This window comes from Xyrauchen texanus, chromosome 26, assembly GCF_025860055.1.
Source record: "Xyrauchen texanus isolate HMW12.3.18 chromosome 26, RBS_HiC_50CHRs, whole genome shotgun sequence".
Taxonomy (NCBI): Eukaryota; Metazoa; Chordata; class Actinopteri; order Cypriniformes; family Catostomidae; genus Xyrauchen; species Xyrauchen texanus.
This window is the reverse complement of record NC_068301.1, coordinates 36445732-36459347: the sequence shown is the minus strand read 5'-3', so window position 1 is coordinate 36459347 and position 13616 is coordinate 36445732. Positions and strand designations below refer to the sequence as shown.

Here is a 13616-nt window from a genome sequence, read left to right as displayed (position 1 = left end):
TGCTTGGGAGTCCTTGGGGCCTTCTAGTGTGGCATCATTCAGCGAGAGAGTGAGAGAGCTCAGAGGGCTCAGAGAGCAAGAGAGGCTAAGAGCAGCGAAGAGGATAAGAGTTGGTAAGATAAGAGAGATGAGAGGAAGTGGGCGCAGCAATTTTATACCCTCGGGAAACAGGTCCCACCTCTCATTGGCTCGACCAATAAGAAGGGTTTGAGTTCTAGGCGGGAATTTGGTTTATTGCTCTTTGTTGTAAAATTGCCCATTGCATGTGCAAGAAAGAAAATAGGAAACATACTGGTAATACTAATATGCTGTTGTTATCGACATATCATGTACACAGTCATTTCAATCTTCAAAATACCAAGTTATAGAGACCAAATATGCCACACATATGATTTTGGTTAACCATAGTATGCAAAGTCTGAAACATTAACCCATTAGTTTGCAAGAAAACATAGATCAAGCACATTTAAGGGAAAATGTGAGATGGCACATTAGATACATGTCAATATTTATCACATGGATATATAGAATATATATATAGGATTAACAGGGTTCATTTCTCTTTCTCAGTAAGAGAATGAAGGGAGAGTCAGCACTTCTCTGAACATTTCTTTGGAGGTCGTAAAGGCCTCCATTACTCTGGGCAGGAGAATGATTCCTTTGTTCGTCACGGCTCATTTGCATGTTTCTGGCTGGGTTTATGGCGGTAAGAGATTTTGGGCTGAATGACTCAAAAGATGGCAAAACATAGCGTAATATCATTCTCACGAAGATCTTATATTCGAATTTAGCTAGGCCAAATTGTAAGGTTTAATTTGATACCAAGAAAAGTATATTTGGTACACTTAATAAGGGAATATACACTGAGGCTATTAAATATGAGGCCTCAGAGTTTAAAACACACAACGAAACAGTTCTAACAAGTTTGATATACCTCAGAAATACACAACATACAGGGATTACACGTATTTCATTAGCAATATGCAGTTCTGTGTTTAACTGGAAAACACACACACACACATTTTTACGTTCAAAGTTTCCCCCTTCCTGTCCACATGATAAGCACGTGGTGAGCATGCGGATGTCACATGCGGTTCTCTGTCAATAGTTCATTGTCTCTTTGTCAATACATTTATTGTGCTTGTGGAGGCTGGTTGGCGCTATTTCAGTAATTAGGGGGGGTTTTTAACAGTAAGTTCTTGTTTGTTCGGGAATCTGTTAAGGCACTGATCCTCCGCCATACCTTACACTGCAGTAATGATCCAATCATTGACTCTAAACTATCTGCTTATATAAAAAACAGATTTGGCCAGGCTGTGTATTGCACAGGTTTATCTGATGGATAATAAATGTTCCGCTCAACAGTGTTTCGAAAATGTTGTGGTAATTAAATAAAGTATCTTATCTCAAGAAACGGAGTCAGTTTCTGTTTCCTCTTGCTGTGAACACGTGTAGCAGTGTGGTAGGAATTGCATGCTTCAGCATTTTTATTTTCATTTGTAAGAGGAATGTCACACTGGTTTTTACATAAACCATCATGTGCACAACAGGTGCGCACATTGGATAAGTGAGAATGCCGGTAAAGTTGCTCGGGGTAATAGAAAGAACATACAGGGCTTTGCACGCAGATCTCAACACTTGGTGTTCAAAACACGATCATTTTGAGTAGAAAATGAAGTACAAACTTCACAAAACAAGAAGTTACCAAATCTAACACCAAAATCAACAATACAAATGTTGTAAATATACTTGCCAACAGTGAAACCATGCAAGCTCATTTAATATTCAACTTGCATGCTGGAAACACCGGCTTCGAAAAGTTAAGAAAATGTACTTATTTTATTTACCTGTGAAATAGGGCTGCAACTAACGATTATTTTCATAATCGATTAATCTAACGATTATTAGAACGATTATTCGGCAATTATTGCAATGATTAATCATTAGCTCTTAACCGATTATTCTGCTTGTGTCCCAACTTAAAAGGTTGTATAAAACATGCTTACTGATAATAAACAGGACAAAATCATCTTTTAAAAATATCTCTAAATGACATGGAAAGAAATTCACTGCCAAAAATCCTATTATGAAGTGTTTTTGTCTTGTTTTCCATTTAAAATAGTCTAAAATCCTAAAAACAAGATACATTAATTGAGAAGCAACATATAAGATATTTAGACTTGCTTTAAGAGAATATAGCTTAAATATAATTGTATTTTATATATAAGTGTATTTTTTACTTTTTTATAATTCTGCGAGTGCAGTAAAGACAAAATATACAAGATTATTTCTCTAAAAGCAAGTCTAAATATCTTATATGCTGCTTCTCTGGTGAATCCATCTTTTTTAAAGGATTTTTAGATATTTTAAAATATTTGTATTTTTAATATTATATTCAACATTCTCAGTTAACAAAACAAAAACAAATCAAAAACATATTTAGTTGCAGTGTATAATGGTGTGAAGACTTCCTTTGATTCACCTTTCTGTTATACTTCAATCCAACTTTAACTCACAAAAAAACAAACTCCCTCTAATTAATAAATATGTGTATTGCCAATTTTCTTCACAATAAGAAATGCACAGTGACATATATATTATGATTCAATAAGTCATGAGCCATCGCGTTATAATCTAGCTTTTGTAAGTGCGGGCTTGAGGGCAAGCGTCCCGTGACAGTGTGACTCTTCAGCAGGGTGCAGTTTCAATCTCTCCCCCTTAGATCGGGACATTCACGCAGGCGCTGACCGCACAGAAAAATGCCAGTTTCGGAGTTTGTAGTTATTTACATGATCTGCTGCTGTATTTGAACTTTAATAAAGCTATAATGCATTAAATATAACTGCATTTAAGATGTAACGCCAGGATGTTTCTAGGGTTGGACAATAATTCAATATGCATTGCGAAATAATTTTTTTCAATAACGGTGATATGATTTTTAAACACATATCTGATATTTCAATAGGCTACATTACAGCATTTGTCACCGAATAATGTTTAGAGCGCAGCCGTCAGTTCATTGTCTTCAAGCCGAGCAGAAAAAGCAGAACAATTGGCTGCATGCGTTACATGGCAATTTTTGAAAGGGACATAAATAATGGAGACATTTGTACACAGAAGACTTATTTCACCACACGGTCATGTTATAATTATAAAATGATATTGCATCCTCCATAATATTTTAGGTTTCGTTGGGAACCCCCCAAAAAAAACCCTGGTAGATCTACAATATTAGACTAATATCAGTTTATGCATTTGGCAGACGCTTTTATCCGAAGCGACTTAGTGTACTTATTACAGGGACAATCCCCCCCGGAGCAACTTGGATTAAGTGTCTTGCTCAAGGACACAATGGTGGTGCCTGTGGGGATCGAACCAGCGACCTTCTGATTACCAGTTATGTGCTTTAGTCCACTACGCCACCACCACTCCATAACAAGCTAGGTAACGTTATAATCGCTCACGTTCCGGATTCTTGAAAAAATATATCGGTTATCTCTAGCTACTTGCTGGAGTTCCACAAGTAATGAAGCACTTCGAACTACACCGGACTTGTGTGTGTAGGTGGCGTAAAGGGGGAAAGCAGGCAGTGGACCAAACCACTGTGGTGCAAGGGAGGGGGGACTCGTTTGTATTGTTTTACTACTTAGTTATTTTAAGTATATATCATTATATTTTTGATATAAAATATATAAAATATACACAGCGTGGTTTTTAAATCCCCAGCAAGTTTTTGTTGTTGCTTTTTTCTGTTTTCTGCAGCAACTCTGAGCACTTCAATATTCTTTATTCTAGCTGAAGAACCATTGTTTCAATATATAAAGATAATCAGCCTATGTTATAGTTTCAAGTTAAAAATATTAATATTGACAAAGGTGAGTTTTATGTTTATTTGACATTTCTTGTTTGTATGAATGCTAAGTGCAAATAACAGGTGAACATTAATTTATTTGTACAGTTTTTATTTCTTAAATATTAATTAGTTTTCTAGGAGGAGGTTTCATAGACTTGGCAAATTAATTTTTCAGAAGTTTGTAGGTACAGACGTCCGTTGTGGGCGTTCTTGGCAGTTTTTCTGAGGCTTTTGTATTGTTCATATCGATATCTGAATTATATCGTATTGACCGAAATTAAGAAATATATTGTGATATAAATTTTAGCCATATCGTCCAGCCCTAGGTGTTTCCTTTAAAGATGCTCGAAACGCAAGTTTTGCTTCAGCGGAGCGGCAGCTCGAGCTCCACTTATTCCACAGCGAGAGTGCTGCTGTATTTACTTATTTAGTATTTTTGCATTATAATTCCCTCATACTTTTTGATCTACATCACCTGAAGTGCTGCAGTGCTGCTCTCATCATTAGAGTTTAATGGGATCTCATGTTACAATAAATTAGATCAAACGACTACTTGACATTTTTTATTGTCGACGTTGTCGATAATGTCAACTAATCGTTTCAGCCCTACAGTGAAATGTACTCAAATAAGCAAATAAATATAACAAGGTTTTCTACTTTAGGACAGATACTTGATGACACATTGTGAAAATAAACCCTCATGAATAATATTTACTTATACGCTTTCATTTTTACTTGTTCAAATTTAAGTACAAATGTAGAATTTACTTCATATTTTCAAGTTCACACCTTAACTTATTCAATGTAGAAAGTACTTTCTGCTATATTTACTTCACATATATTATAATTTTTTGATTGCGAATGACTTAAAAAAGATATGGAAATATATAAAACCATTGATTTTAGGTTGTTTGAATTGATTATAAAATCATTTTAAGTTTACTGCAAAATATTCCAATGTATTCAGATATGCATGTAGTTTAATGGTGAAGGGAGACGGACTCGATTGCGTCATTCACACCGTGTCATAGAAGTGGGCGCTCGCTGATGGACTTGTTTGATGGGCTTTGTTCGCCGAGGTTGTCTGATTGGTGGATCTTTTTCTACTGAACCATGGGTTGTTTAGCCGTTCACCAAGAATTCCACTATTAAACACAATTTTTAAACAATCAAGATGAAATAACACAGACTGATGGCTTCAGCAAAGGTATATACCATCTATGAACAACCTCCAATTAACAGTAGGTCTGTCTTTAAAAGTTTGCAAGTTATCATTGAAAACCAAATTCATTGATAAACAAAGATATATGGGTTTTTAATTCCTGAACCAGACTTTTGTGCTTTTGTTGTTTACCTCTTTATGAGATTCACCAGCAAGGTCAAAACTACAAAAAACTATCGTAAAAATGACATTTGGTTATAGGAATTGAACCAATCATTTTTCTGTCTCTCTTTCAATCCACTCAGATGATGAAGTCGATCATAGTGTGCCAGATGGTGATGGGGCAAATTCAGCTGGAGGAAACCCTGCAGGAAAGGGAAAGAGCAAGTTCCCCAACCTGGGCAAGATCTTCAAACCCTGGAAGTGGAGGAAGAAGAAAAGCAGTGATAAGTTCAAAGAAACATCAGAAGGTATGTATCTGTTATGAGTCCAGACAATAAGACTATACAAAGACTAAAGATTTTCTCTGATTCTGAACTCCAGACTAAAATTTTAATTAGTTTATTCTGCCTTCTGATTATCAACTTTGTTTGGTGATCATCTATCTTAATGACATTAATCATTAAGATTAATCAACCCATGACTTCTGTACTACATGTTAGAGGTCGACAGATAGTGGATTTTGTCAACGCCGATAAGATATTAATCAGGCGATAGTTTTTCAAATTGATTTATTGAATGTAAAAACAAAATGTTATTCTATCTTTAATATGCCGGGCAAAGACAAAATTTATAAAATCCCACATTTTTGTTCAACCAAAATAATAAAGCTAGACTTTTATGTATATACAAGCCTGAAATACACTGGGGACTCTTATTCTGAAATGACTAAATTATGAAAAAGCTATCGGCGACTATCGACAGATTTGTGCCAATAACCAATACTTACAAAAAGCAACGATCGGGACAGATTAATCGTAAAAATTATATATCGGTCTATCTCTACTACAAGTATCATACTTTAATCCTGCAGAGCTGCCTGATTTACTAAAGTTTGTATTTCAAGCACTCCTGAAATAAAAAGTCTATCAACAAATAGCAAAATACCATCTGTGTAGTTTAAATAGCATTTTGGAGCTGGTGTGTGAATACTTTTTTCGAAATGTTAATTCTGATAAAAGTCTTCAACTTATTTAATGTGAGAAAGTGGCTTGTGAGATGAGGCTAATGTGTGTCTGTTTTTTTTTTTCTGCATGATCAGTGCTGGAGAGGAAGATATCAATGAGGAAGCCCAGAGAGGAGCTGATAGAGCGAGGTTTACTAAAGGACGTCACAGAGAATGGTACGGCAATCCAGAAGAGACAAAAACACTCAACAAAATGTAATGTTCTATTGAAGGGCATGAATCACAGATGAAGTTGAGGTTGTGTCACATCATTTTGAATTATGATGTTTAAATGTTGTGGATGAAGGTAACAATACAGTTTGTACTAACCAAGCACAATGCGATAAAGAGATGAGAAATCAATCCTATCCAGCCACAACCTTGATTAGTAACAAAACATTTTGTCGGCCGCTTGGTTTCTATTTTGAAATCTCTTTCCAAATTCCAAAATCCCTATCAAAGTGTATACACAAATATATATGTTAAGATTGGCTTTCGTTGTGTCAGTATGTTCACTTTCAATGTGGACTGACTAATTTCTTGTCATTTCAAACTTGAAACTGGTAAGTGTCCAGAAAGATGCACCAATATGGAATTTCTGAGCCGATACCGATAATTCACTGCTCATTGTGGCCGATACAGATACCTGATAAATGTATTTATAATATTTTAACCTGGAACTGCTAGATAATTGATTAAAAGCTGTTCATTTAAAAAAATAGGTGTAATTTAAAAACGTGGACTTTTATTTGCTGTTATAATAATAATACATTTAATTTTTAGGTGCCTTTCAAACCACCCAAGGTCACCTTACAACAAAAATAGAAATAAAAAATAGTATTAGCTATTAAAAGAACGAAAATTATAATAAAATAAATTAAAAAAGAAAACATCCAACAGGCTAATGCTGATGGAGAGAGAGTGGAGTTTCTCAAAGTTTATAGGCTGACTTGAAAAGATGAGTTTTGAGAGTGGTTTTGAACTGCGAAATGGAGTCTATGGCACGGATATGATGGGGAAGAGAATTCCAGAGTTTTGGTGCCGCATGGGAGAAGGCCCTTGCTCCCATTGTGGACAGTCTGATGTCTGGGGTTACCAGTAATCCTGCTGATGATGAACGGAGTGGGCGTGTGGGTATGTAAGTCTGAAGTAATTCTGTGATATATGAGGGGGCGAGGTTGTGCAGAGCTTTGAATGTCATTAACAAGACTTTAAAGTTGATTTGTTGTGATATGGGGAGCCAGTGCAGTTGAATCAACAGGGGTGTGACATGATCAATAGATTTGGGACGGGTAATAATGCGTGCAGCTGAGTTTTGGAGAAGTTGGAGCCGGTGAAGTCATTTATTGGGGATTCCTTGCAAGATTGCATTGCAATAGTCGATCCGAGAGGTCACCAAGGTGTTGACAAGAACTTCAGTGGAGTGTTACGAAAGTGAGGGACGCAGTCTGGAGATGTTTCTGAGGTGAAAATAAGCCGTCCGACAGACATTATTGATGTGGTTGGAAAATGAAAGGGTACTGTCCAAAATAACTCCAAGACTCTTTACCTGTTTTGAAACTGGTATGACATCCTCCCCAATGGAAACTAATGAGAGGTTGGATTTTAAGAGTGTGGTTGGAGTGCCAATGAGCAGTAGCTCAGTTTTTTTATTATTAAGTTGGAGATAATTTGTAGTCATCCATGCCTGGATATCGTGAATACAGGTATTGAGGGTGTTTAGGGAAAGTGTGGCAGTGGGCTTAGTAGATACATAAAGCTGTGTGTCATCTGCATATGAGTGAAAGTGAATGCCATGATGTCTGAAAATATTGCCTAATGGAGGAAGATAGATGATAAACAAAAGTGGCCCCAATACTGACCCCTGTGGAACTCCATGTTGGAGCACTGAGCTCTCTGACTGGTGATCTTCAATTTTGACACAATATGTCCGGGCTGTCAGGTAGTGCGCAAACCACTTAAGGGCAGTACCACAAACTCCTATACTTTCAAGCCGCTCAAGCAACAGTTGGTGGGATATTGTGTCGAAGGCGGCACTGAGGTCTAGGAGAATAAGAATGGATAGTAGGCCAGCATCAGCTGCACGGAGAAGATCATTAGTGATCTTGACAAGGTCTGTCTCGGTACTGTGACGTGAACGAAACCCAGATTGAAATTGTTCCAGAAGATTATTCTCATGAAGGTAAGTCTGGAGTTGGATTGCAACCGCTCTCTCCATTTTGGAGATGAAGGGCAGGTTTGATAAAGGACGATAATTATTAAGATTATTACAGTACAGTCCTGGTTTTTTCAATGTGGGTCTAACTATCGCAGCTTTTAGTGATGCAGGGACTATGCCAGTTGACAAAGATGATTTGATAATGGAGGTTATCAGTGGTGCTAAAGCAGGTAAACAGGTCTTCACAAGGGAGGTGGGGATGGGGTCCAGGTGGCATGTCGAAGAATTTGATTTAGTGATGAGCTCAAAAATAGACTCCTCAGTTGGAAGACTGAAGTTACTAAAAACAGCAGGTGGGGCTAAATTTATCACAAATGCTGCTGGCAATGCAGCCGGTGTGATATTCGCCACGGCCAGTTGTTGATGGATTTTTGAGATCAGAGCAGTAATCACCAGAGAGGTTATTGATATTTGAATCCGGAGGTTTCAGTAACCTTTTCACTGTTGAGAAAAGTTTCCTTGTTTTCCCTTCACCCGCACTGATACTATTCGCGTAGATATTCTTAGCTGTATTCAGCATATCTTTATAGTGGAGAATATGTTCAGTATACATTTGTTTGTGAACTGTAAGTCCTGTCCTGTTGCTGAGCCTCTCGAGACGTCGCCCTTTAGCCTTGAGCTGACGTAGCTCTGGTGTGTACCATGGAGCAGTATGGGCAAAGGAAACAGAACTAGTTTTTATAGGGGCTAGTGCATCAAGTGCTGTAGATAAGCAGTCATTGTAGTAGCCTACTAAGACCGAGGGCACAGAAGTGGCAGCAGGGCTTGGGTATGAGGTAATTAATTCCATGAAATCTTCATTCTTTATATGTCTAATGTTACGGTATGACATTATTCTATTCACTTTTAATTTTCTAAGTGTCAATGTAACGTTGAACAAGACAACCTTGTGATCAGAAACCGGCAATTCAGACGAGTGAATATTAGATGGAGTAATGCCTGCACAACAAACTAAATCAAGTGTATGTCCCTTTGAATGAGTTGAGAATCCAATATATTGGGTCATCCCAAAACAGTCCAGTGTTGCTTTAAAATCCCTTGTAGATAAATTTTCTGTGTGATCAAAGTGGATATTAAAATCCCCCATCAAAATGATGTGGGGAGACATTTCATTTATTATTGTTATTTAAGTTTTGTTGCATTTATTGCTCTGTGTGGATTTTTTCAAGATCTATTCAACGTTACTTTGTTTTTGATCTTGTTTTAATCACAATCCTTTGCTGTAAGTAATGATGTACACTATTTTACATATTCTGTTTCTGTTTCATGAAGCAATTAGCTAAATTGATTGCCGCCAAGTGACATATATAATTTTTTCATTTATTGCTGCATGAATCATTAAAAGAATTTGGGAAATGGCATGTTGTTACTAACAGCAGATGATCCCAACTGAAACAGCCCCAAAACAACATGACAAGGTGCAGTAATATTGACATAATCCTCACAGAGCGACATGAGCTTTGCTCTTACTTTCAGACACGCTGTGTGTTTGTACATGTGCACATCGCTTAACAACCTATCTGTGACGGGCGTGACACAACAACTTGAGGCTGTCTACACTGGACGCGTCAACATGAGCAGCGAATGGAACAGGACATCCATTTACCCAACGGACGCATCCAGTGTAGACAGTATCATTGATTATAATTGGTTCTATTGGTTTTCGTGTCTTCTGTAGACAAGGTGTAAGGCTGTCCAAGTGCCTGCCTGAAGTAGAAAGATTCTCTGCTGCAAGTATATAAACCGTAACAAATTATTGTTGAAAACATCGGTGGCAATTCCACTATTGACGTCATTTTAATATTTAGATTTTCCCGGTTATCACCAATAATATATTGGCCGCTGATATATCGTGCATACCTAGACACATAAGATCACATAAGATTTAGCTTTTTTGGGTCTCATAATCCATTATCAATGTCTGTTTTTCAGAGAGCAATGTCGTGAATCACTCCAAAGGTCTTCCAGTTAAAAATGGCCACACTGCACCACTTCCTGGAGACCGCAGGTCAGATACAGCATCTGAAATCAAGGGACCATCATCACGACCACAGGGAGACGAACAAAGGAATAGCCTCGCACCAGAACCGGAGCGCCGCAACAGAGCTCCCTCCGACGTTAGCCGGAACCGCCAGCCTCTAGACGTGGATGCTCGAACTCGGTTACCAACCGAAGCGGACCGCCGCAGTCGACTGGAATCAGACTCTGACAGACGTGTGGGAACGTTACCAAGAGAGAGACAAGGACAGGATGAGGCAAGATATCGGAGGGGCGAGAGGGAAGAGAAAGGGAATAGAGACAAAGACAGAGATAGATGGGACAGAAAAGATGACAGAGACCGAGACAGAAGAGACAAAGATAGGAGGGATACCAGACCAGATAAAGACGAGTGGCATGCAAAAGACGGAAGATTGGAGCAAAACGAACGGGAGAGAGATAAGCGGAATGACAGGGAGAAGCGGGAAGACAAAGACTGGAGAGACAAGAAACCGCCAAGAGACAGGAAAGAAGATCATGAAAGGAGGGATGAGCCGGAAAGGGGAGATGATCGTGAACGAAAGGAATTGAATGAAAGGAGGGAAGACCGAGAAAGAAGAGAAGAGCGAGAGCGACGCGAGGAACGCGAAAGAAAAAATGACAGAGACAGGAGGCCGGAGCCTGTGAAAAAGGTGTCTGATGGGAAATTAGTGCGGCCTCAGTCAGAGATGGACATGCGGCCCAGTATTCAGAAAAGCTCATCTGAAATCGGCCTTCAGGTCCGGCCAGTTTCTGAGGCCATTCAGAGCAGTACTTTGCCACGATACACTCCTGCAGAGGACGAATTAAGATCACGAACAGGTACAACTCGTACATAGATGTACCACTTATATACAATAAATTCAGTACATAAGAAAGGTATACAATATAAACAAGGAACACAATTTACACAGAATATACAAGGTGCATTAGACTTTATATAACACTTAATACAAAAAATTTGAAAAGTAAACAATACAAACAATAATAAACATCGAAACGTGACAATTGGTGACTAGAAAAAATTATGGCGGCACATTTTGATGTTCAACTTACATTGCACACTAACGCACCTCAGCTCTTGGGTGTCACACAAAGTTCTCCTGCCACTTGTGCTCATGTTTGTGTTTTTTTTTTTTTTTCAAATAATGATGTCATCATTATTTAGTTTACTTCCCAAACAAGTGTGAACTCTAGCACAGGTTGTGTTCCCACTCATGCAAACCACGCGATTGCATCCGAGCTTAGACTACCTCAAATTTGTACCTTAAATATTTTCCAAATTAAAATAATATTCAAATTTTAAAGTCAGCTAATTTTTAAATTGATGTTGTTTCCTTAGTCCACAAGAGAGCGCATTAAACACATAAACCATGCAGCGCCATTATATTATTGCAAAGAACATTCCTGTCAATCCAACAAGTCAAGCCAACCTTTATTCATAGAGCACATTTAATAACAACAGAAGTTGACCCCATCAAACAAACAAAATATATAAAAACAGACTGATTTAAAGTTTAATATAAAACATGATAAAATAAATAAAAACATTTAAATACAACATCATGTATGTATCTTTTTCAAACTATTCAATGATCTATTAAAAAAAATTTTTTTTTTAAAGAAGATTTAAAAAATGGCTAGTGATGAAGCTGACCTCACATGTAAAGGGAGACTGTTCCAGAGATTAGGACCATCATAGAAAAGGCACGGTCACCCTTAGATCTATAGCGGCAACGAGTAACCTTCAGTAGAAGTTGATCAGAAGACCTGAGCGCTCTGGTGGGGAGTAAGGGTGTAGAAGGTCACTGATATATTGGGTCCTGAGACCAGATAGTGCCTTGTAGACAAAAATAAAACATTTTAAATCGACCCTGAATTTCACTGGAAGCCAGTGTAGAGATGGTAAAACCAGAAAATGTGATCCCTCTTTCTTGACCCTGTTAAAAGCCTAGCTGCCACATTTTGAGCAAGCTGTAGTCGGGATAACGCAGTTTGGGGTAGACCAATGTGCAATGAGTTATAATAGTCTAACCTTGATGTGATAAGTGAGTGGATCACAATTTGGAAGTTTTTATTTTAGCGATAGATCTAAGGTGGAAATAGCTACCCTTGACAACAGCACTGATCTGCTTACTGAAAAGTAATGATGAGTCTAAAATCACTCCAAGACTCCTCAATTGATCTTGTACATTCGACGACAGAGGACCTAACTGGGCAACCAGGCCAGATAAATAGTACATAGAGGAACCTAAAATCAGAACTTCGATTTTGCGTTCATTTAATTGTAAAAGAAAATTGCCAGCTAATATTTTATATCTTTGAAGCAATATAGGGTGTTCTCAGATGAACAATTCTTGTCTACACTCACAGGAAAATAAAATTGGGAATCATCAGCATAACAGTAGTAATAAGATATGCTGTACTTTTAAAAAATTTAGCTCAGAGGATTGACCCTTGAGGGACACCACACTGAGCATTTCATTTTCAACTAATGTCCATAAAATAAATAAATAAATGTTTTAGTCGGCCCATATTCTCCAAATGTTAAATCAAAACGCTTCAATAGACAGTTCACATGCTGTTAAACTTGAACTGATGCCGCAGGATACTACCTCAGACTCGAGCTTCATAATAACCGTGAAATCCCACATTCAGTACAGTTGTATGTAGGGTAGTGATATTCCCAGACAGCAGAGGTTTTCGGCTGAACTCGGTGGTGAAGCAGCTCAGAGTGAGCACAGGGGCTGTTCAAACAGATGGAACCGAGCATAAGGATCTCGAGACACACATTTCCAAGTTGAACATCTTTCCTGACAAAGCATTTAAAACTCATTGCTTAATCTGAGAAAACTCCACCTACTGTAAGGGGCTGTTCACACCGAACGCTTTTGTAACCATCCATTTGTTTTTCTATGTAAACGCACGCTAGATGAACAGCTTTGTTTTTGTTTATTCAGCGTCTTGTGCAGAAGTTTTTGTCTAGCCTTTTTAGCACAAGAATGTGACCGATCTGAAGTCATCGAAAAACAGCTTTCATATTACAATTATAATGCGAACCGTACTCTGATTTGGTCTGAACTGCCAGTGTGAAAGCCTCTAAGATACCTACAGTAATTTTGTTCAAATTCTAATGCAGGTATCCTTTGCATAGCAGACAATCTCATCCCATTGCGACTAGTTCAGTGGGGAGGGAAATCCA

At 37.9% G+C, this 13616-nt stretch overlaps 1 protein-coding gene across 4 annotated transcripts in view; it reads left to right on the top strand.

Moving 5' to 3' along the window:
- Positions 1–13616, top strand: part of LOC127619985 (phosphatase and actin regulator 4A-like) — a 79831-nt gene that overhangs the window by 42582 nt on the left and 23633 nt on the right. For all 4 annotated transcript variants that reach the window (XM_052093030.1, XM_052093032.1, XM_052093029.1 and 1 more), the window contains 3 exons: positions 5321–5485; positions 6277–6357; positions 10331–11236. In XM_052093030.1, coding sequence (XP_051948990.1) covers positions 5321–5485; positions 6277–6357; positions 10331–11236 — 1152 coding nt within the window. The remainder of the gene's footprint in view (positions 1–5320; positions 5486–6276; positions 6358–10330; positions 11237–13616) is intronic.